This window comes from Enhydra lutris, unplaced genomic scaffold, assembly GCF_002288905.1.
Source record: "Enhydra lutris kenyoni isolate GAN:26980312 unplaced genomic scaffold, ASM228890v2 scaffoldscaffold43, whole genome shotgun sequence".
Classification (NCBI taxonomy): Eukaryota; Metazoa; Chordata; class Mammalia; order Carnivora; family Mustelidae; genus Enhydra; species Enhydra lutris.
This window is the reverse complement of record NW_019154127.1, coordinates 5009962-5035162: the sequence shown is the minus strand read 5'-3', so window position 1 is coordinate 5035162 and position 25201 is coordinate 5009962. Positions and strand designations below refer to the sequence as shown.

The 25201-nt window shown below is 46.1% G+C and overlaps 1 protein-coding gene across 1 annotated transcript in view; it reads right to left on the bottom strand.

Annotated features, from left to right (window-relative positions):
- Positions 1 to 23176: 23176 nt before the first annotated feature.
- LOC111155640 (mitochondrial ribosomal protein S6) overlaps positions 23177 to 25201 on the bottom strand; it is a 66787-nt gene continuing 64762 nt past the window's right edge. The window contains exon 3 of the mRNA XM_022515912.1: positions 23177 to 23449. Within this exon, the coding sequence (XP_022371620.1) occupies positions 23260 to 23449 (190 nt within the window). The 3' untranslated portion in view covers positions 23177 to 23259. The remainder of the gene's footprint in view (positions 23450 to 25201) is intronic.

The following is a 25201-nucleotide window of genomic DNA, read 5'->3' as shown; positions in this document are numbered from 1 at the left end:
TATAGGACTCTAGACTGTGACCAAATCCTATGGAGAATGTTGATTTTTTTTTTTTTTTTAACAAAGAATCTTCCAGGTTCAATTCAGGTCACAAGTTCCAACCAGTCTTCTATGGGTTGTAGTTCTAATATATGTTCTATTTTCCATGACTTCAGGTCTGTCCCTGGGTACATTATTAGGTGGTGGTCCAAAACCTGGGCAATGAATGTATTTGTATTTCAGTTCTCAAAAGCAACGGTATGCTATTTAGGGTAAGTCTATTCTTGTGAATCTCAAGGGTGAGCACAGAAGTTCATTAACAACTTCATGAGGCTGCTTTCTCTAGCTCTTCCCTCTCTCTGGTACTTTCCAGTTTCCAGGGGCTCAACTTTTTGGTCCTCTGGCCAGAGATCTGGGGCCTTACTTAGCCTGCTCTTCTATGCACTTTCCCTAACTGTATCTGCACCCAGGGACAAATGGTGGGAAGACACAGGAAAAAAAAAACTCTGGGGGTTTACTCCCCATGCTCTTGGGGCCACAGCTCCTCTGATCAGAGGAAAGACCTTCTTCCTTCAGTTTTAGGCTTCTGAGAGCTCTCATACTCCTGAGTCCACAGGATTGCTTGGAAGGCTGAGTCACAAGAGAATAGAGAAGAACAAACAAAACTATACAGGGGATTTCTCCACTCCTTCTAAATATTAGGAGATGTCCTTTCTGCTCACTGTAGCGCTTCTCCTGGGGTTCTCTCTATTGGCACCAGTGCCTACTTTTGGGATTTGGGCTGTACTGAATCCAGGCTGGATGGTTTTAGAACGGGAAAATGATATCTCACAGCTAGTTCAGGGGTACTTCAGATTCTGTCTTCACCACGCTACCAACTCCTAGAGCAGCATTTGCTTGGAGACAGAGTGGGATGTGCTTATTGCATCTTGCCCTGAGGCAGAACTCAATGCGTTTTATTTTATACATTTAAAAAATGATTCTAAGATACGATTCATAGGCTTCATTAGCTTCCAAAGACATCCATGGCACAGAAAGGACCTTTAGACAAGAAGGAAGGACAGACATATCAACAGTCACTTGCAAATCCCATTAGGAACAGCTAGGATCTACGGAAGCCCTGAGAGAAGACCTAGGCTAGTTTGAGATCAGGGATGGCTTCCCAGTGGTCAAGAGAGCAAGAATATTCTCAGCAGATGGAAAGTCATGCTCATGAGCCAGAAAAGAACCAGTGTAGAAAGTGTAGGTCACAGCAAATAGTTCAGAGTGGCCAAGACATGAACTTCTCTTGGCTCTTGAGACCATGCACAGAAGAGAATCAATTGTTTTATTGATAGCATTGATGAATTACTAAATTCAATGAAATCCTAAGTCCACTGGAAGCTGTCATCCTGATGATATCCATTGTGGAATCCAATTCCAGATCTCAATCTCAGTTCCATACATAGACTCGGTATGTAGGCATTTAACATTTGAATAAGGAACCCATTCATTTTGTATGCTTGGCAACAAACTCTGTTGTGGATACATATACCATTGGATAGCTATTTTAAATTGCTATTTTGGAGATCAAAAATTCAATGAGAGACTGAAAGCAAAATATAAAAATGAAGACAGCAAAAGAGTAAAATAGCCAAATGAAAAAAATTTTAATTCCAGCTTTTCATTATTATAAACTAGAAAGACCACAAATAACAGACATAATCAGTATAATGCATATCTCTGTGCTTTTTGAAAAATTCAAATTTGTCAGAGCTTGGGGCAGAGTGTGGAAATAAATATGATGAAACAGAGAAAGTGTGCTAAGAAAGAAAAAAAGAACTGAATTCCCAAGGCAGGTAAATCCAGAACATAGTAACAGATTCAAATCCCCACAAACACATGTAGGCCAGTTGCAAGAAATCCAGTGGCTCTGACACAAAGATTGTGAATTGAATCTGCCCTAAGGCACTGAACTCATTTCCTTACCAAGCAATAGAAGAATATTTTGGGAGGGGTGGGGGGAGAAGGACCATGTATTTACACTACTGAGAGTTACTTACACAAAATATTACTGGCTAAGGATAAAAAAAAAAAAAGACAATAAAGAGCTAGTTCACTTATTTATCTTAAAAGAGCATATGGTACCATCCATTCAACATAACTTGCTTGAAAGTCAAAATGATTGAAGAACAAATTAGGGGACTTCCACTCAGCCTCTCAACTGACCTTTCTACCAACAACAAAGCCTGCACCAAGGTAGTGTGTTACAGACTAAACTGTGTTCCCCAAATTCACCTGTTGAACCCTTAATCTTCAGTACCTCGGAATGTGACTAAATTTGAAGATAAGACCTTAAAAAGTTAACTAAGGTTAAATGAGGTCATTAGGGTGGGCCCTGATCCAGTCTGATGGGTGTCCTTAGAAGAAGAGAAAATTTGGACATACAGAAAGATGCCAGGAATGTGCACACACAAAGGAAAGACCACGTAGAAACACAGCAAAGAGATGGCCACCTGCAAGCCAAGGAGAGAGGCCTCAAAAGAAACCAAACCTAATGACACCTTGATCTTGGACTTCCAGCTTCCAGAATAGAGACAAAAATTTTTGTTGTTAAAGCTCCCCAGCATGTGGTCCTCTATTATAGCAGCCTGAGCTGACTGAGGGGGGAAGGTAAATGGAACTCACAGGCTCATGAGGAAGCTGACCCAGGGACAAATGATAACAATACTCAGGACCCACGTCAGCGTGATAAAAGCAAGCGGGTGGGCCCATAAACAGGGCACAAAGGGAAAAAAGAAGTGATTCCAGTAAATACCCAATTAGGTCAAAGAATAAACTCAACTTCAAAAACCATCAGCACTGGTACTTCCTCTAGAAGCTAGAATCATCCCGGGATCTGGCAGACTGAAATGCCATCTGGGATCAGCCTGGAAATCTGAAACTGCCTCCTGACCGAGGTAGTCTCCCCATCAAGAGGTTTGGAATCCTATTACTTTAAAGGTGTAAACCAGCCCCAAGCAAACCAGCATAAAAAGTTTAGCATGCTAACAGTATACATCCATTCCTCCCTCCTGAACTTTCTCATGATGGTGCACAGGTTTATCTGAATGACCAATGAACTGGACTGATCTCAGGGCATAGCTCGAAAACTCAGTGAAATGAAAATCATAAAGAAAACAGAAGAGGTAGGGAGTACATATTCAAGAATACTGCATATTGGGCAAATATGGGCAATTGAATATTGAGAAAAATGACATGGAGATGAAAACTTGAAAAACAGGCAGAATACTCCTTACTCCTTAAAGAATAATTTTGGGACCAGAAATAAACTCAAATTCCAAGCAGGATTAATAACAACAATTTGAAAAGCAAAAAAAGAATCATGCCTAGATGTAATCTGGTGAATTCCCAAATGCCAGCTATCAGGGAATGAAAACAAATTATTTGCACAGGGAAGAGAATTCAAATATCACCAGATTCCTCACTGGGAGCACCTGGAACATTGAGGCAGTAGAGCCAGGCTTAAGGCTTTTGAGAGGTAAGGTCTCTGATCCAAGATCCCCCTGACTGGTCAATACCATGCATTTGAAAAAAAAAAAAAAATGAAAAAGAAAAAAGAAAACCAAAGACATCAGACATCTCAATAAATAGGACTCGATTAAATTCCTCCACTAAATGACACACAATCTGAAATAGAGTTTTAAAGAACTATTTGTTCCATGCTATTTATGAAAAACAGCCAAGTGAAATGACAAAGAAAGCTTGGAAAGAAAGAGATGGAAAAATATATCAGGCAAGAATAAACAAAATGAGAGTGGGGGCAGGGCCAAGATCAGACAAAGTGGAATTTAAGACCAATAGCTTTAAATAGCATGAAGGAGATTAGGAGAAGGCTCCACCTTAATGGACCCCACCCCAAACACCACCCCCAAAGCCCCACCTCCTCACCACCACCACCTTGGGGATGAGGCTTCCACATCTGCATTTGGGTGGTGGGGAGGAGGGAAGCAAACATTCAGTCCATAACAATTAGGCCACAAAAGAAACAGTAAAAATATAGACATCCTGGTCAACATGGAAGAGTGAGACGATGAGGAAAGATGTCCTGCTCCGAACAAACGGAAATATTGAATAAAATACAACAGAAATTTGTTGCACAGCTGAGCTCAAAAGCCAACAGACTGGGGAAAAAAAGGTGGCACAGAACACTCAGGTTATTGCTTAAGTGTCTATACCAGTGCAAAGCCTGGCAGAGTACGACAGGAACAAATCCTTCAAACAGGCCGGGGACATCAGGGCCAGGACTGGGGTCCATACAGGCAGAGGAGCGCAGGTCGCTGCGCCAGGAGAGGCTGGCACTGGCATGAACCCAGGACCCGCCAGGAGCAACTTGGCTCCTGAAACCGAACTAGAAGAACTCTACCCATGGACCCGGGAAGCTTGCTTCTGACCCAGACCAAGGCACAGATGGGAAAAGAATTACCCATGCATTACAGGAATGACCGAACTAATATATTACAAAGTTTCCTCTTATCCATGAATTCAGAGTTGCCCCCACAGTTATTACTGATTACTGATTGGGGCACAGGTGCAAAATGACTGAACCTTTCCTCCCACTGCCGACTACGTGTACTATGAAGAACCACAGACAACTGGACATGTCTATACAGTCTGCTTCTTCACCTGAAGAAATAGGTGTTGGGACACAAAAACCACACCGCAGTGGGTTCTTTCCACCCCGAACCCAACTGACTCTGCTAGGCTGAGGTCAAAGGCATCACACATTTTAGAAACTGCAAGAAGGTCAGAGACAGAATGACTGGAGGCTTCAGAAAGGATCACATTTCTTTGAACCTCAGTTTCTTTGTCTGAAAATGGGAATGAAAATAACTATTTTGGGAAGATTATCATGAAAATCAAATGAGAGATGGTAACTATAATTAAAAAATGGGCATTATTATGGTTATTATTATTATTACATGTTTAGATATAAAGCCTTCCTTGGTGTGAAGTAAAAAAATGGCCTTAATGATTTATTTTTATTTTTGGTTGCTAGAATTCCTCTCTACTGCCAAATAATATTCCAGTATCCCACCGTACGGCTACATCATGTTATTTACCCAGTCATCGGTTGAATGACATTTGGGTTGTTTCTATGTTTTGACTATTAGGAACAGCGCTACAATGGGCCTTCACATGTAAGTTTTGTGTGGACAAACATTCTTCAGTTTTCCTGGGTTTACATACATATATAGGATTGGGAATCCAGAGTCCCATATAACTGTATGTCTAAATTTTTGAGGAATGGCCAGACTGTTTTCCAAAACAGACTCACCATTTCACATCCCCACCAGGAGCATATGAAGGTTCTGATTTCCCTATTGGTAGGATGCTTTTCAGAGCAACTGAGGGGCCACTGAAAACAGAAAATTGGGATATTCAGCATCGCCGCCTCTTTCTTGGAGAGCATCACACATTGTTAAAAATTCACTTCCCTTTCATTAGTACAAACCGAGACAGAACAATAGGGTTGATCAGTCTTTCTCCTAATTTGTGGGAATGTCCAGCATGGCAAACACCTCCCCTTCTGATTCCATGTTCTCTCCAGGAAGGAAACGACAGAGGCAGAAGCATCTCACTCAAGTATCTACTTGGTCCAACATACTAGAAAACAGTCGGAGAACCTGGTCAAAAATGGGAAGAAATGTGGATTCTAATCCATGACTTTAGAACATGTGAAAAGCTTCACGTAAAATACAACCGTAGCTTTCACAGGCCTATTTGAGCAATTAAGAAACCTCCTTTGTTCCAAAGAGAGAGATTTTCCTTGTCCTTTTTCCAGGCTGAAGGGAGCAGAGACCAGAGTGACAAAGAAATAAGCCAAGGGGCCACGGTGGGTGTAACCGAATGCTGTCCCCAAGTGCCTAGAGTTCAGTGATCTTTTCAAATGGTCTGAACAGAAAGATAGAAGGACAAAACAATTACCATGCTCAAACTTCTCACCAGAAGCCCAAACCATCATGCTCTGCAGCAGCGGCATTCCTGGAGAGAACCATTCCCCAAGGCCGAAATGGACTTCGGGTATGATGCATGGGGTTGGCCATACTTTGACTCTTAGTCTTACTCTTACTCCACATACGTTGAATAGAAGGGTTCATTCGGAGCGTTCCTTCAAGTGTAAAATGTAATTTTGTTGGTCACAGGCAAAAAAAGTCATCGTGGTACAGAATGACTAAGAGGATGCTACATCCTTTTTTCCACAATCAACTACACAAGGGGCAAAAAAAAACAATGGAATATTCTTTTATGTGTTGCTTCCCCTATGTAATTCAAAGCGCAAGGCGGTAGGGTAATAAAATTAAATATGCCATAATGGAAAAAAACAGTTCCACTATAAATAAGCTTTATGACTCCATCTGAGAAAGAAAACAGGGAGCTGGGTCGTGTGGGACTCTTCCCTTTCAAAACCAAACCACAATCAAAAACAAAACAGGTTCAAAAACACAAGAGAGATCTATCTGGGATTTGCAGCTGTGATAGAGACCCATGGAGTGAGACCGTGCCACACGAGTGTGCCCAAGTGTGGTGCTGGGTTTTATTTGGGAGATGCCTCTGAGGGGCTCCTGAGTTGGGGGACACCCCCGAGCTGGGACGAACAGCGTGAGGTGGCATTTGAGCCTTGAACAGAAGCAGAAGAGCAGCCCCAGGGTAGGGGGTGGGGAGTGAGTTTAAGAATCTGCAGACCGCCATCCAAGAGTGACACAGCCCTGCACGTCCAAAGGCTCCCGGGGCTCGGTATTGCTCTCTATGGCTTGGGAAGGCGTCCTCAACCTTCCCCATTAGCGGACCCTTTTGAGACAGAAGGGGATACTTTCCGAGAAAAGCCTTGAAGGCAGTGTCAACACCAGACAGGCTGGCATCTGAGGTTTACCTGTGTCTCTGCGTCTTAGGTCAGGGTAATCACCGACCTCAGGTTGACAATGTGCCCATGTGTCACCCAATTAATTTTTATGATGATTGGACCTCCAATGGCTGACCTCCCCATTTGTGCTTCTTACTCCCAAAATGGTCTAAAGCATTGGCTCCTCTGGTCACCCACTAGGCATCGCTGGGTAGGTAGCACTGCTGCCACCACCAGAGTCTGTCACTATGAGAAAGGGGTTCCACGTTCCCACCCATGGCTCCTTTGGCTCCCAGCCACTCTCTGCCTTTACTCCTGTGCTCCAGGGAGTTTCAGCCACCTTCTCCCATGACGGTGTCAGGGCCTGGGTTTTCCCTGAATCCCTCTGCCTCTGAACTCTTCCTCTCCAGTGTGACAGGTGCATCCATCAGAGTCCTAAACATTCTGTCACTCGGAATCCCTTCCTTTCCATTCTGGCCACACTGGCTTCACCCACAGCTCTCAGCAAAACCAAAACCAAAACCCAAACCAAACAAACAAAAACTAAAAAACCACAAACAAAAAGCAAAACAAAAAAAAAAAAACCCAACACCTCCTTAAGGTTAGGAAAAAAATCCATTACCTTTTGCTCACCAAGGGGCTGGTTAATCATGGATTGCACGAGAATTAATGAATCCTTCTCTTTCAAAGAATGACCATATAATCCTCTATCCAGAGGAGAATCAATGTCATGCTCTTTCAAGCTATTGTCCTCATGTTACCTCATCTCCTTCCCGTCAAAGCACAACTTCCAATAAGTCAAACTCATGATGACTCACATACAAATATATACCTGTGTCCAAAATGTATTTCACTTATTAATGAGCAAGCCAGTACGATAGCAAAGATGGTTCCAAGAGCATTTGCAGAACCTACGACCTTTAAATACAAAACAGAATGGTAGAATCACTGCTCAGTGAGGTACAAAACTGATTAATGCCTTACATGGGAATAAAACCATAACCCTTGTGGTTATTTTTCTAAGGGACAGAAATCGACAAGTTAACATGTAATTCTACCATGTCTGGGCTTATCAACCAGTAAACAGTGAAGTCAAACACAAGTATATTCTCCTCAAGAATTAAATAATCCTTGGGTGAGCATGTCAAACAGTGTCTCAGTATGACATTGAGAGGACGTGCCCCTTTGCCTTATTTCTAAGTTTTGGATAATTTTTCTTAACAATCCCTAAAGAGAGAAAATTCTAAACTAGTTATCTCAAAATCTCCACACGTATTCCCTCCTGAACTTAAGAAAGAAAAAAAGAAAACCATAAGGGCATCATTCACACTCCATTGGGCCCTTGATGACCAAAGAATGATTGTCACCTGGTAGGATCTCAGACAGCATGACTCAGCGGTAGGAACGGTATTTTGGCAGGTGGCCCTCCCATCACACAGATGGCTACCAGCTCTCCCAAGACCAGTCCTGGCCAAGAATACAGACACTTCGAGTTCCAGGATAGCTCATTCAGGCACGGATTAGGTGAGTTTGTACCTTCATCGAGACATCACAGGATTGGAACTTCAAGGAACCTTCTGGAAAGTCTCCCTGGATCTTCTAGAACAGATGGTGTTTCTTCTATTCAGTCCTCCCAGCACTGAGCAAGCCCACCATCAGCCCATGCCAAGCTATCATCAGCCTCCCTGGCAAGGATCTCTTCTTCAAGCTCTCTTAATCAATTTAAGGCCATTTCTTCTATTCTCTGTGAAAACGGTTTGCAATTGATCAGTGTTTTCATCTAGAACCTCTTGATTAAAGCCAATTTTTAAACCCTAATTTCTTTTAGGCTAAATAATCCAAATGGCTATCATCTTTTTAATTCTATTATTAGCTGTGCTTCACTAAGCCCTCTTGCGTCTCTCCTAAGACCAGGAAGAGGACAACAAAGCCCCTGGGGATGATTTCACAAACCAGGTCTGCTGTCTTCCGCACCATTGGAGCTCTCTCTACTCAAAAACCTGGCCTCACTCACACGTTTGCTATGATGACCCCATTAGGCTGTCTCCCCTGTTTTGCAGGTTCCCTCCTCCCTCCCTCTCTTTCCTTTTCTCTTTCCCTCTTCCCTTCCTCCCTTACTCTCTCCCTCACTCTCTCATTCTTTCCTCCTCTGTTTTTTCCTTTTTTTCCAATACTTTTTTCCAATACTTCAATTTTTCCAATACTTTAGCTTTTAGGCTTTTTTCTTTTTTTAACTGAGTACGATTAACATACAGTGTTATATTAGTTTCAGATACTGCTCAATCTTACTGGTCTTAGAAATATTTCTACTATGTTCTTCAGCACATGGTCGTTGTTTGTTTTTTAAATTAGCCATTACAGTTAACAAAAAGAAAAAAATAAAAGTTACCCATCATCGCACTCCCCAGAGACAGCGTCTGCTCGTAAGTTGGTGTTTCACGTCTCAGGGCTTCTTCCTGATGTATGTATTTTTAAGAAGCAACCAGACTGCACTGTATTGCTCTTCAGCTGCAGGACCAGGGTCCCACCCTGTCCCCTGCTCAGGGCCGCCTCCCCCCTCAGGCTGCTGGGTCATTGCATTAGACCGTCCCCATTCCTACAACCCAATTCAATGCAAGGCAGCTCCTGGTCTCAGAAGCAGTCCTAGCAGCAGCTCAGATCAGTTTAGGTAGCAAAATAAAATGAACCCACCAACACTGATGCATTTAACCAGAGAAAGCAGTAGGTAGGAGAACACACTGGAAAGCCCTCGGGAGGTGCTCAGAAGGAAGGCAAAGCCGATGTTCATTCAAATCAAAACCTCTCCTTTGTTCCATCTTCTGAGTCTACCCAGGTTTCCACCAGGGACCTTCTCCAGGGTGCCCTGGGGCCCCCACAACGGCCTTACCAGGCTGCCTCCATCAGGGCCCTAGCGTAATCACGGGCACACCAGTGCAGCTAAAGCAGGGCTTGTGATGCCAAGTGAGTTTGCTTAGTGTCTATCCCAGTCCCTGGCAATGACCCTTAGGCTAGGTGGTTTTCTTCCCAACTGGTGCCTGCCTAATGATATTTCTGTTTCAAGATTATGCTAACATCCAATCGTTGATTTTCTAGTGTATTTTATGAACTCCCACTGATACTACTAATCGGACCCATCTGATTTTTTTTGCTGTTTTATAAAGCTAGTTCTCTCTTTTTTTGATGCACGTTCTGTTTTATTTTCATATTAAGTTTATTATCTAAAATGCCTTCAGGCATTGTTTAAATTTCATTTTACTCCCATCGATAGGTCATAAATATTTTCTCACACTCTTCCACGTGGATTTTTACAGGAGGCATAGTAAATCCATTCACAATTTATGCCAGTGATCTCCTTTATAGAACTTTTGGTGGTTTTCAACTTCTTGGTTTTAATAAAGAACAATCTGGTGAACATCCCGGTACCGTATGCAGAGCTCTGCACGTCACCATGACTCAAGGTGAAGGCCCGGAAGTAGAACTTGAGTCACAGGACACGCATACGTTTTTTTATGACTTTTGCTACTTATAGCTAACTCAGCCTTGGTAATTCATGTTTTACATCTGCAGGTGTTTTGCTGTCCTTTTCCTTACTGGTCTTTATCCAGTTTTTGACCCATCCATTCTCCACCTAGGATGTCTTGAAGGGCTGTTGGAACTGGCTCTCTTGGAAGGAGAGGTTTCACCGCCCAGGGCAGCTCTAATTCGAGATATACCGCTTCAGCTTGACGGATTCCTCTTCATTCATCCCATCCAACCTGCTGCAATGTGTCAGGCACCATTCCAGGCAGAATAAGCGCACAGGGGAACAATCTGGCCAGGGAAGCAAGGGGCAAAGCAGGGGTGCGGGCCTGGTAGATAATAAATTGCTCTGTGTGTGTCTGGCCAACACAAAGATTCGAGGAAGTGTTCAGGAAGACGGCACTGCCAGAACCCAAGGGGTGAGAGCCAGAGGTGGGGAGGGGCTAGGGTGGGAGAGAAGATGGGGGGTGGTGAGAGGACCAGATAGAGTTAGGTTGCCCGGGCTATTAGGACCTTGGCCTTCACTCTGAGTGAAACAGAAGCCTTCACAGGATTTACACAGACAACTGATGTGCTCAAGCTGCTGGGTTGAAGTCAGACCAGAGGGTGCCAGGACCAAATCCGGGAGCCCCGTGAGGAGAGACGGGTGGGTTGAACAGTGTCCCCCAAAATCACATCCCCTGCAGAACCTCAGAATGTGAACTTAATTGGAAATAGAGTCTTTGCAGATTGAAGCAGCTAGGGATGTGGAGGTGAAATCATCCTGGACGTATGGTGGGCTCAAGATCAAAATCTCTAAGGCCAAGAAAAGGAGAGAAGACAGAGAGACACAGGCAGAAGCCATGTGAAGACAGATGCATGACCGGAACAATGTGGCCACAAGCAAAGGAAATGTCAGAAGCCACTTGAAGCTGGAAGAACAAGGAAGGATCCCACTCAAGAGCCTTGGAAGGAATGCAGGCCTGTGGACACCTTGATTTCATACTTCTGGCCTCCAAAACCGGGAGAGAGTAAATTCGTTGTTTGAAATGTCCTCATCCATCGTACTTTGTTAGGAGAGCCCCAGGAAACTCACCCAGGAGGTTCTTGTTGTGCTCTAGGAGATATTGTGCTTTGGGCCCCAGTGGTAAACAGTGCAGATGAGAATCTGGTAGATTTCAGGTACGTTCCGAAGCTCAGAAAATGGGACCTGCTGAGGGGACAGGACTGGGATGTGAAGGGAAGCGAGGAGTCCAAGGTGATTCTAGGATCTGGGGCTTGAGGCAGTGGAAGATGAGAGACTCAGAAGATTAGGCCTGGGGGGTGGAGAGCGAAGCAGGAGCTCAGTGTTTATGCGTGAAGCTTGAGGTGCCTGCCAGCTTCCAAAGATGGGGTGTAGGCCACTGGAAATTCCGGCATGGTGCCCAGGACAGAAATCCGTGTGGCAGACACAAGTTGGGGGTATAAATATATATGCAAAACCAGAACAGGGGATGTGACAGGAGACACAGAGAAGGTGCGGCCTGGAGCACCCCAAGACTAAGAGTCTGGGAAATGAGAAGGAACCATCCCAGAAGCCCACGAAGGACACTGGTGGGACGAGCAGAGCCATGATGCCCTAAAAACTGAGGGAAATGCCATTTCTAGCAACTGTGGCTGGGCCAATAGGAGAGTGAAGTGAGCGCCAAGTGGGCACTGCGCTTGGAGACCTTGACCTGGCATATGAGAAAGCCCAAGGAGGTGTGTGGGGAATGCACCTCAGTACAAAGGGTTCTTTCGTTTCTTTCACCACTATGTTCATGAAAGAGACTCAGAGGAGAGGAAATGATGACCACAGATAACTCCTGAGAAGTTTTTCTCTGCAAGAAATCATAGCCTGTTTTTTGGCTGATGGGAATGCCCAGAAGACAGGGGAAGTTTGGTGAGGCAGGAGGAAGGGGGTAGATTTGCTGGAGTGATGCCCCCAGCAGGTGTGAGGGGACAGGTGCCCAGGCCCAGGGGAGACCTGACCCCTCCAGCATCATGGGCAGTGCATCCAGGAGGGAAGGTGGGATGCAGTTACATGAAGGAGAACAGGAGGTGCGGTCTGAGCATTTGTGGAACTTTTTTCTGATTGCCTTCATCTTTTTGGTAAAAAAGGGAGCAAGATCATGTATCAGCTGAGAGTGAAATGGGGGCAAAGATGTACTAGAAGACTGAGGAGAAAGGAAGGAAGGAAGGAAATATCTACCTGGGAAAGATGGGAGTCAATAGACCTGAGAAGTCTTGCTTTGCCCACAAGCACCAAAGGCCCACGTGTGGTCTCTTGAAGAGACCAGTCAACAGAAACGTGTTCTTCTGGTGAAACACAGGCCAGAACAATGAAAATGGTTCCCTACTTCACACGGTTCCCAAAAATTAACTTGAAATGCAACAAAGACTTAAACATAAGACCTGATATGATAAAACTCCTTGAAAAAAATATAGGGAATTAACATCGATCTTGGTCATGGCAATCAATTTTGGGGTCATGATACCAAAAGCACAAACAACAAAAGGAAAAAGGTCAACAAATGGAACATCACATTCAAAAACTTCTGCACGGGAAAAGAAACAATTAAAAAAGACAACCTATGGAAGGGGACAAAATTTTTGCAAACCCATATACCAGATTAAGGGGTTCATATCCAGTATCTATAAAGAGCTCAGTCAACTCAACAAAATAAATGATTTGATTTAAAAATGGGCAAAAGAACTAAATAGATTTTTCTCCAACAAGGACATGAATATGGCCAACAGGTACATGAAAAGATGCTCAACTTTGCTCATCAGCAGGGAACCGCCAATCAAAACCATAATGGGATATTATCTCACACCTGTTAGAGTGGCTATCATCAAGAAGACAAGAGACAACAGGAGCCAGCAAGGAAATGGCAAAAAAAAAAAAAAAATCTTTATACACTGTTCATGGGAATTGGTCTAACCACGAAGGAAAACAACATGGAGGCTGCTCAAAAAAATAAAAATAGATCTACCATACAATCCTGCAATTCCAAGGGTGATCCCAGTTGCACAGTCAAAAAAATGGAAGAGACTGACCAAAATGGAGATTGGGTTGCCAAGGGTGAGGAATGACCCAGAAATCCCAGCCTTCTTGTGGTGACTCTCACAAATGAGAATGAAGGGCCTCACTGTATTAGTCCCGAAGTTCTTGAGGGAGATAGTAGAGCCTGACTCTGTGTATGTGACAGGTGTGCATGTGTAGGGAACGTCAAGTGGGGGAAAGCAAAAATGAGAGGGGGTATCTCCAGAAGCACATAGAATCTGGGCCCCCCTCTTCACTCCTGCCAGTGGCAGGGTGAGACCAGAGTGGTGGTCTTAGACCTTCACGAACCACGCTTGTATAGAAAGCATTGCCTTCCTGTTTTCTCAGGTTAGAAAAAAATGACAATCCAGGAAGGAAATTAGCAAAGTATATATAGAGACAATTAATGGGAAAAAAGCCCAAATGACCATCTCCACAAAAATAAGCTCACGCCTAGGGGCCCTGGGTGGCTCAGTAGGTTGGGCATCTGCCTTCAGCTCAGGTTAGGATCCCAGGGTCCTGGGGTCGAGTCCTGTATTGGGTTTCCTGCTCAGCGGGGCATCTGCTTCTCCCTCTCCCTCTACCCCTCCTCCCAGCTCATGTTCTGTCTCTCTCTCACACAAATAAAATCTTTTTAAGAAAGATAAGCTCACGCCTATTAATAATAGAGAAAATACAAGTTTAAAAAAGAGGTAACTCTTGACACTCATCAGACTGGCAAAGTTTGTTATTTTAATTTTTTAACATAATACCACGTACCGGGAGGTGTTTGAAACAGGAAATCTCAAATCTTGCCATTGGGTATGTAAGTAGGTATGACGACTTTGAGAGAAATCTGACAGTAACCAATAAAAGTGAAAATGAAAATACCCAATGAGCCAGCAATTCAATGTTTAGTGAAATACCCATATGCCCCAGGAGTAACCTGCCAGGAAGGGCCCTGTAGGGTTCCTTGCAACACTCCCCAGCAAACCTGGGTTTGCCTGTTAGGAGGCCAGCGGCCAGAGTGATGGAGTCACATGCGGCATCTTATGGGACAAGGGGATCCACGAACTAGATCCAGATCTCAAAACGATAGTGTTTAATGGAAATAAAAATGGTGCTGAAGAGCTGGAGCTTCCATACCATGAATCCATGTAGTTCGTTGAAGTCCACGAAGCGGTATTATAAATTGTAACTCCATATATATGGAGCGGGACGTACACATAAATGAGACAAATGATGCACACTGACTTCAGAATGATGGTCACCTCTTGGAAGAAGAGATACATGAAAGGATTTCAACCATATCTAACATTTTATTTCTTTAAGAGATCTGAAATAGAGCAAAAATACAGTATCAGTTCAAGCTAAGTGGTAAGTTCCTCACATCTGTTCTAGTATCTTCTGTACTTTAATGTATGTTTATATATTTTTTTTAAAGGAGAACGTTTCTAAGCACGTTTTAAGAAAGCAAGCAAAGTATGAAGAGTGCTGTCAGATGAGCACAATCACTGTTAGGGCATCACATTTGCCCAGAATAGAGACTGAACCCAAAACCGTTTCATTATGATTAGGAGGGATGAGGGATTAATTTCCTTAATATTTGGCTGAACCACATTAAATATCGTATGCCATATTATTATATTTAGATCTGGTAAGAGATATATGGAAGAAAAATAAGCCTTCAAAGCACTGGTTATAACTATTAACTATAAAATCAGCACCTTTAAAATTCCTTGCGATTTTGCCTTGTGACCAAACTTTTGCTCTTGTTTTAAGGGTAATTAAAATGTATTGGATTTGGAGAATGCTGTGAAAATCACTAAGCTATCATGGAGCCGTGCCAGGGGTGGCAGTGGGGGATTGCTAGACTACTTACCAAATTACTCCTTTCCATGGCCTTACCTAAACCCCATAGGAGTCTGCTCGCTCCTAAACCTGGGCTGTAAATGGAGCGTTGTGTCCGGGCTCTTGTCTTCTTACAGTCTTGGCTCTTTCTGGCCACATCTCCAAACCCCTCTGCTGAGGTACTTTCTAAAAGAAGAGTTCATGTAGACAGAGAGGTCTCTAGTGGACGGGACTGTGGAGAATGAAAACATGGCGGACGAGAAGGGGAGGCAGGATGGCGGAAGACAGCCAGTGAAGCAAAGTCAAGAATGATGCTGGGAATAAAAGTCCTTTATTACAGGTAAAAGAGAATTATAGAAATATGCCAAAGGAGTCCTCAGCAGAAAAACAAAGGATGAACCCCAGGGTCTTGTTAGTGGAGAGACTATGTCCTATAAAGGTGGGGCTGCAAACACTCTAGAGAATACGGACCCACTGCTCCTAGGAGAAACGCAGGGTTGGGTTCCTGCAAGCCTCTGATCACCTCTAGGATGGCCCATCGACACGCAGTTTTGCTTCATGCGTGTTTCTTTTTAAAGACACCTTATTTAATTTATATTGATTCATTAACACCAAACAAGGCCGACAGCATGGTAACTCGCACCTCAACAAAGCTAATCTAACACTCCTATTTTCTCCTTAAGGCACATCACAGCCTTCTTGTGCTTAGGAACACCAGACAGCCCTTCAGTGCTATGCTTGGGCCATTTTAAACACCGGGATCACCAACAAAGAGCACATAGAGTCAAACAACATGACACTAGACAATATGATGGCACACAGGACAATAGATGGCAAAACAAACAAACAAACAAAAAAACACTTGTTCTTGGTAGGAGAGCTGAAACAAGGCAGAGCGTCACCTTCTACAACCCCAGCTGGGAAAGGACTCCACGGAGGCTCAAATGTTTTCCTCCCCACCCAGGAATGACTGTGAAAATACCATATTGATTCAGGGGGCTTACAAATGAGTTTTTGCAAATAGACAATTTAGAAATACAGAATCTTTGAATAATGGGAACTAACAGGTAACAGAGTCAGACATCTAACAAAAGAAGAGCAGGGGTGTCTGGGGGGCTCAGTCGGTTAAGTGTCTGCCTTCAGCTCAGGTCATGATCTCGGGGTCCTGGGATGGAGCCCCAAGTTGGGCTCCCTGTTCTTGGGGGAGCCTGCTTCTCCCTCTCCCTCTGCCTGCTCCCCTTGCTCCTGTGCACTCTCTCTCAAATAAATAAAATCTTTAAAACAAAACAAAACAAACCCCAAAAAACTAGCAGTATCTAGTCCTCCATAAAGAGGTACTTCCATTTTGGGATTCCTTTGGACAAAGAATGTTACATTCAAGTCATTTAGCTCAATAGGAGCTTTATGGAAACAATGGTCTCCCACTTACTGGGAATGGAAAGGTCCAGTCCATTTTGCATATTCCTTACTTCTGGCATTGTCCGCTCAACAATGCATCCTTGTCGTTTCCAGTCACAACGGAATCATCTCAGGCAAATCTTCATCCTATTTCCTTCCCCAGAAGAGGCACAGCTCAGCTTGTTCTGGGGGGAAGGGGTGCCGATAGAACACGCAGACACCAATTTGGCAACACCAGACACCACCAGCAATAACCCAGAAGTCCCCAGCACTTGGAGACACGGTCTGGTTTCAGGCATCTTTTGCTAATTGCCCCGCTGGGCTTGGGGGATCTGGGAAGGCGCAAGGTTATTTAGGAACTGCTGCTGTCACTATACTTAGGGGTTGACTTTTGGGGATCATGGTGCGCCTCTCCAAAAACAAGACTTAGCCACTATCCAGGGAATTCTTGGCCACCACACCGTGTCTTCCTCCTGTGGAATCACAGAGTGCCTTGGGCCTGTATTTGGTTTTAACTCCATGTGCCTTAACACTGTGTTTCCGGAGTAAAAAGTATGTTGGCAATTTGAGCCCAGCAAATGCTTGCGCTGGCCTCCGGGGTCCCTTTGCTGTTTTCTCATGATCAGGTACGGCACCTGTTTCGTTTAGAGTAACAGCCCCACGGAACCCACTGGCAGGCCATGGAAACAACAGCTAGACTAAAAGAATAAGCCTCTGAGAAAGAATTTTAACCCTTCCCCGTCTCCCTGCCAGGTTCCCAAATCACTGATTGAATAACCCGTCAGTAAACCAGGCAGTGGGACCTGATCTAGGGCCTTGTAGGCTTGGAAGGCTCTTTAAATCCCGCTGGTTCACTGGCCACATTTTCCATTTGAAGACTGATGCCCAAGCCTGAAGAAGAAACGAGCAAGATCCTGTGGCTGGAGGGTGGCAACGCAGGGCCACTGAGCAGGTCTCTGACCCAGAGTTCTACGTTTGTCACACTACATTCTTTTCTAGGTGACCAAGGATCCCACAAATTGCTCTGCGAACTTCCCACCACCGACACCATCCTGGCCTGCTCCCAGGGACAGAAGACAGGGCACTCCAGGTCAACCTCAGGTGCATCACCTCTCTCCCCCGAGCACTCCCAACGAGAAGTGGCTACAGCCCAGACCACAAAAAGGAGCCTGAGTTCTACTTTCAAGATGCTCCCACACGTGGCATTTCTGAGCACACCCAGTTCAGCCAGGGGTCACTGGGCACGCACACTGTCTGGACAGCCCACTGTCCGTCAGCTGGTGGGCATCTGGAAACCGCATCTCAACCACCCCCCATCCCGTCCTCCACAGTGAATTTGTATCATCATTTCTTTCTGACAAATACGCAGGCAGGGTAGAGAGTTGGTCAATCAGGATGCCAGGTGCTCCAAAAACCCACCGCGTGGTTTTGCCGCCTCTCATCACCTGCCACCCACGCTCCAACACACGTTCCCATGCCTGTTTAAACACTATCTCTGCTGGAAACCTCCCCCTACCCTGTTCCAAGTGCTAATGAATCCAGTTCTGTTTCCACAACACTTACTTTGAATCCTAATTATTATTTTTATCATAGCCTGTTTTCAGATAGCAGAGTATTTCCACCTCCCCTATCTATGAGGGCCCCAAGGTCAGGGTCACTGCCCATTCATCTTTGCATCCTGTCCCAGGGCATCACTTGCCATGTGTGCACTTTATAAACATGCCCCTGGAGTATGGAGGGGAAAAAAAAAAGCTCTGTGGGAAATTACAGGGCAGAGGAAAATACGTGCAGAAAGGAGGCCTGGTCTCCAGGGTACAAGAACATTTTTATTCTGTCATTCTCATGACTTCTCTTTGAAGACCTGAGATTAAAAACACTCCCAAGAAGTCCCAGATCCGTGCTCTCCCCTCCTTCCATGATAAAGCCCGGGTCCTTGGTCCAGGTGCACGGTAGGAAGGGCCCAGGCAGGACCTTCCTCGGAAGCAGCTCCTAGGAGAACGGCCTACAAGGCGCCCACCCAAGAAAGGATGCTGAGCCCAAAGTGGGCTTTCAAATCGCCAATCCAGCTCCTCCCTTTGCAGCCTTGGACAAGCCACTTATTTTCTCTAAGCCGCGGGTGCCCCATCTGCAGAATGGGTATAATACTCACAGAGTTGTAAGGAAAGTAAAGGAATACTGTTCATATCGAGCTCTTGCTGAAAGTATCCGCCAGGGGTGTTGGGGTAGACAATGACCTTCCTGGACTCGACCAGAAGGAGGGGAGCCCGGCTCATGCTTTCAATCCTTCCTCGATCAAGAGTTTCACCTCCATCGACACACATGTGGTCTTTCAGCAAAGAACCTTAGAGGCTCACCTGGGCCTCCTAGGCCTTTCCTTATTGACATTCCCTGGTACGGAATGTAGGCATCTCCCATTCAGATGCCTGCTGAATGCTTCCATGACTTCGAGTCTCCAGGAAGCTGCCTCCGAGACACATCTGAGACTGGCTTCTCGGGTCCATGACTTCCATTGCACTCTCCACCTCTCTCCTGAGCCCAGCCCATGCCAGCAACAAATCACTTCCAGAAGCTCGCTCCTGTCGACAGTGAGCCACAAGTCGTCAAGGTAACAAATCTGAGGAAGAAGTGTCTTTTTGAGGAAAGGAGCCCAAAGGGAATGCTCTGGAATCCTTGCTTCACCCTTGGCACCTGGCCTCCCGGGCTTCTACGGCTCAGTGCACTTGGGCAGACTCCGACTCTCCGGCTTTAGCCCTGGGGGGTCTTGTCTCCCAGTTCTGCCAGGATTCTTCGGCAGAGCCCCATCCCTCTCTCCAGCTCCGGCTCTCAGGGCCCCCGCGTGCGCAGGGCGGGCTCACCTTCCAGGCTTCAGCTCACCCGCACTTCCTCTGCAGGACTCCCCTCCCTGGGCACCACACACACTTCCCTGCCTTCTCCCCTACTAGCTCATGAGACAGGGGCTGCCCTCGTGGCCCACTCTGCTTCCAACACCTCGCCCCAAGACGCCCGCTGCAGGCGCAGACCAGCAGAACGGTGTCGAGGGCCACCGGCAGCCCGGCCGGGAGGAGCCGACACTCTGGCCTCTGACAGCAAACACGCAGCCTGGAAAAGACCTCCACACCTGCCCTGCTCCAAGACCAGGTGTTGTGCGAGGGGGGGTAGGCGGAGTGGCGGGGGGGATGCGACTAAGTGGCTGAGGCTCCAGCTGTGAATCAGCAGCTCCGAGGGAGGGACCGTGGCTTCGCTTTGGAGCTTCCAAGGCAGGCAAGTGGCACACTGCAAGACTGCCCTACTTAGCTAGCCTCCTTCCTAGCTTTCTCTAAACTGTGCCACAGGATGCTGAACACTAGCATGACCTGGAATGCTCAAGAACGTCCGTCGACTTCCCAGGGACTAGCAAGTGCAGGAAGAGAACGTGCCAGCACCACACTCGGGCCATGAGGACAACTGCTACTAGCTGAGAGGTAAGAATTCGCCCCGGACACCCAGGGGCCTTGTGTAACCTGAGAGGACAAGGACAAGCTCACTGTTACTGTAGGGAAAAGACCAGGTGGCGTCAGGGTCCCCACTTCAGGATCCCAGCTGTCATTTGGCAGTTGCGGGGTCAAGGCCAAATCACTCTGTTTCCTCATCTGAACACCAGGGATAACACAGTGCTTCCTCACAAGGTACCTGAAAGGGCTAGAGAAGGTCCTGGAAACATGTGTGCGGCACAGGATATGGCACGCAGACAGCACACACGCAGCCTTAAGGAGATGGGCAACGTACCTCAGGTAGTGCCTGAGTCCAAGTGCACTCGACCCGGCCGGGACAAGTTCACACTCTCCCAGGCCCTGGCCGCAAGCCCGCGCTTTCAGGAAATTCCTAATGAAGCCGGAAATAGCCTATTTTCCCAGATAACCTCCACTTCATCCCTTTTATTTCCAGCCTACAGTTTTTAATGACCCTCTTTACCGAACGACTGCTCTTCAAAGAGAGTTTATTTTATAGTATTTTGCCTCTGGAGGAAGCTGAACCCCGTGCTCTCTGGGCTCTTAAGAAAAAGAATGCAATCGGGCCATCTGCACCCGCGTGGATGGCCCCGGGGGCGTGGGCAAAGTGAAGCAGTTCAGACAGAGAAAGACAATTACCGTGCGACGTCCCATCTCTGTGTAATCTAGAAAGCAAAACAAAACAGAAACAGACTCATAAACACAGAGACCAAACCAGCGGTTGTCAGACAGGAGGAGGAGGATGGGCGTGGCACGGGCAGTGAAGGGGAGAAGCAGTACAACCCCGGGTCTGCGGTCAGTCAGTCCCGGGGATGTCGCGGTGCTGCAGAGGGAAGAGAGTCACTCACCAACTCTGCGAGAACTGTGGATGGTGACAGCGGGTAACGAGACCTATCAGAGTAATCATTCTGTACATTTGTAATGTACAAAAATATCAGAACGCTATGTTGTATACCGGAAACTAATGTAACACTACAGGTCAGTTATATGTCAATTAAAAACAAACAAAAAAGAATTCAGGAGCGTGACAAGGCAGAGATGGGCAGCTCGACAGAGGGAGGAAGCCCAGGGTTAGTCAGGAGCCGGGTTCCTCCCAGTGCTTGGGGCCCCTGTCTTGCACATCTGTGTCTCAGTCTTGTCATGGTTTAAAAGAGGCAGAGACCAAACCAAATCTCTGGGCCCCTCCGTGCTCTAACACGATCTAACTGTATGAATTACCATAACTGGAGGTTCTGCTTAGCAGTCGGGCAGCTGCCCCAACGACGTGTGTAGCAGCCCTGTCACTGGGCTGCCGACGGACACTCCGGGCGCAGCCCCTCTTCTGGAAGGCGGAAAGGCTGGTCAACTTCTTCCGTTTCACCAGCTCGGAGGAGCCTGAAGAGGGGATGCCAGTGACCGTGCCAGGAGAAAGCCTCCTCCTTACACGCCTCAGAAGCCATCTGGCTGCCAGAGAGGCTGGGTCCTCAGCCTGGGGCAGAGCCCACAGGTGGACGTCTTTTAAAGGAGAATTTTTTTTAAGGCCGGTAGCACTTACGGATTCTAAGACTGCTGTGTAAATCGAGGCTCACAGAACAGATTATCTGGAACTGACCAGGAATGAAATTTCAGTCAGTTTCTCAGTCAGTTCTCTGGCAGGCCGAGGGAAGAGCTCGCCAGCCACAGTCTCTTCTATTAACTCTCCAAGCTCTTCAAACCCGCCTCAGGGCAATGCAGTCCCCTGAAAAGTCAGGATGCAGGCGGATGCTGGCTTCCCTTCCCTGCAGCTTTGGGGAGCAGAGCACACCCTGTCTCTGGCTTAGGTATTAAACCAAGGTTACCACAAAATATGGAACACCCAGGTCCATTTGAATTTCAAATAAACACATCGTTTTTTGCTCTATGTTCCACGCAATATTTGGAGCATACTTATGGGAAAAAAATGCCTCGTTGTTTATCTGAAATTCCAATTTAACTGGGCACTCTGCATTTCTATTTGCTAAATATGGTAACCTTAATTACACCCATTTCAAGCAAAGACTAGTTGGTTCTTAGTCTCCAAAGTATAACAACATCCCCAAACCAACCTCTCCCCCTTCCAAAACAACAACAACAAAACCCCTCAAAACAAAACTTGTCTTTTTACTTCCAGGACATGTTTTTAAAAAGTAGGTCCGTAAGTATCTAATAAAAAACCAAAAAAAGGAGACGTACCTTCTTGTAAGTTTCCCTATTTAAGAGCTCAGCCTGCCTCTGGCCACAGGCTCTGGCACCAGCGGACCCGAAAGGAACTGGCTTCCAACCCGTCAGGGCAGGGACAGGGGGGTGCGGGAAGGAAGAGCAGAAATCAAAGGTGGCTACTTTCTCAAAGAGGCCCACTGGGGCAGAGGGACAGGGGAGGAGGCAGGTGCTGGGGTAGGAGAATGAGAGGAAGTGGCTCCAGCGCTCCAGCCACGGAACATCCGTGTCCCTCTACACGGACCACCACCCACCCGATGACAAGTTAACTGTGAGATGCAAGAGAAAGTTACTGCTCTTACAAAAGGCCCCATAGTTGGGAGAGAGACATGTCCCTGCCCCCCACCCCCGTCACCCCCAACTTCTCCCCGGTCTCTGCACCTGGGCTGGGCGCCCACGGTTAGCTTGTGGGGTGGACACGAGCTGCAGGACCACAGGCAGTTTGCTGCTGGGGTAGGTGAAGACACAAAGCACCTCCCTGAGGTTTTTTTGAAATTATGTTTACTATTCTGGTCAAAAGTTACTCATATAATGCAGTGGTCTTAAATTTTTATTCTGTATAGTTATACGGTCTGAGTGGACTAGCTTGCAATCCGAGGGCATTTTTATAAGCTTTGCTCTGCAAAATGGTGTCAGCATTGTTAGAGGGCAAAGCCCTCCTCGATAAAGAAATTACATTAGTGAAAGTAAATCAAATATGGTGTCCTGCACCTCAGATGACAAAGTGGCTCTAAGCAAGCCATTCCCCCAGCTGTACACTGCAAGGGCGTTCGAGAGCTAGAAATTCCTTGGAAAAATCAAGTGGCACCCGTAACACTCAGATAAGCATCAAGTTTGTAAATTTTTAATCCATGGCACTCAAAAGTGAGAGAATTAAATACAAAGCTAAAATGTGGTAAATCTTCTCACTTCCTCTTCTTTGTGGAATACAGTTTTTCTTCGAGTGGGACAGGGACAATCCCCTCACACTCTTTCACTTCCTGGGTCAGAGGGTGTTTTACAACATTCGGTCTAATCACATCAATGTCTCGGGACAAATGTTCCATTATGCTCTGGACAGCTGTGGCTGGTGCATAAAAGTCCACCAAGAAATACCTGCAACAAAATAGAGGTCTGTGAGTTCCTGCGCGCTACAGTGCAACACTCCCACTGCTGGGTCAACGCTTGTACTCTACTGCTCGCCAGATAAAATCAGCTCCGTGAAAACACATGCATGCCCCTGTCAAAACAGAAACAACCAGCTGACCAGAAGTGTTTGCCCAGCTTCCCTCTTCCCTATGGCCGGTCCCCTTCCAATCTCGGGAGAATCTGAATCCGAACGAACTCTGTGGTAGCTGGAAGCGTGTGACATTAGAGTGCGGAGAACAGAAGGTATAATAAGGTTATGTGTCTAAGGAAGAAGAGTGTTCTAGCCAACGAGGCTGAATTTCTCAAACCATTTTTGAGAAAACATTAGGTTAGTCTTCTCATTTCCTAAAGGATTTTGCAAGTAACTTAATACACCTGAGAGGCACAGGACCTACCAACAGCCACATTTCACAAACAAGGGAAAAGGTTCTGGAAGGCCTGGGATTTGTTTAAGACTGTCCTGCACATTCGAGAGCTGACAACAGAAGCAAAGTCACGGGAATCCTGGGTAAGGCAAAGAACCGAGCATTCCTCCACTCGCAGCAGACTGATCTAGAAGGCCATCTCATCCAGCCCACTGTTACCACATGGACAACTTCATCGGCTCGGCTGGGCGGTGTTACAAAGGAAGAAACAGCCCTCCTCCCTGCCCGCGCCCGCCTCTCAATTCTAAAGTCGAAGCCTCCCTTGCACTGTTCGGTTTGAACCACAGGGCCGCGAAAGGGCAGTTTTCGGTGCTGTAGTTCAGAATTCTGCAACGTTCCAGCTGGCTGAGGTGACCTCTGACATTGCATACTTTGTTCTAGCCACACTCTCCTCCCCAAGCATGTTCCCTTCCTAGGTCTTTGCACTCACTGTTCCTTCTGCCGGAAATGTTCTTCGCCCGAGTTCCACAGAGCTCAGGCCTCACTTCCATCACGTCTAGGTCCTCTCTGATCACATCTCCTGAAGCAGCCCCCCTTGCCTGCCCGACAGCCGCCGTACTCCCTCCGCCCTACTCAGTGCCTCACTGCGTCCCACGGCGCTCAGTACCACGCTGCAGGACACAGCTGTTTACGGTCTGTCTCATCCCACTACAACGTAACTGCCCTAGGACGGACTCTGCTGCTCCATCCCAGCACCCTGAACAGAGGCTAACACACACCAGGTCCCCAGTAAACCCCGAAAGGGGTAGTGTTAGCACGGAAGGTAGGATTCTTACAGAAAGCAGAAGAGACCAAAGTGAAAATGGACAGATTCGACAAGGGAGTTAGGAGAAAAGGGATGACATTTTGTGTAATTCCGTAACAAAGAGAGTTCAAAACATAAAAAACCACTTCCCAGGTGAACATTCACCCTTAGCTGAGCCTAGTGGGAAAGTTATTCAAGTAAACAATTATTACAACTGAAAGGACAGAAAACCATACACCGTGCAAAAACACTAATCTAAAGAAAGCTCGAGTGGCTACAGTAATACCAATGCAGATTGCAGATCAAAGAAAATTACCAGGGATAAAAACAGGTAATGTATAATGATTAGCTCACCAAGAAGACACAACAACCCTAAACGTGCAAGTACCAGACAAAAGAGCTTCATCATACAGGAAGTAAAAACGAACAGAACTGAAAAGAGAAATAAACAAGTCCATAATTCTGGTTGGAGACTTAATATTTCTCAGTAATCGATAAAAGCAGTATACCAAAAATCAGCCAGGATATCGAAAGAGCGGGCAGCACCAT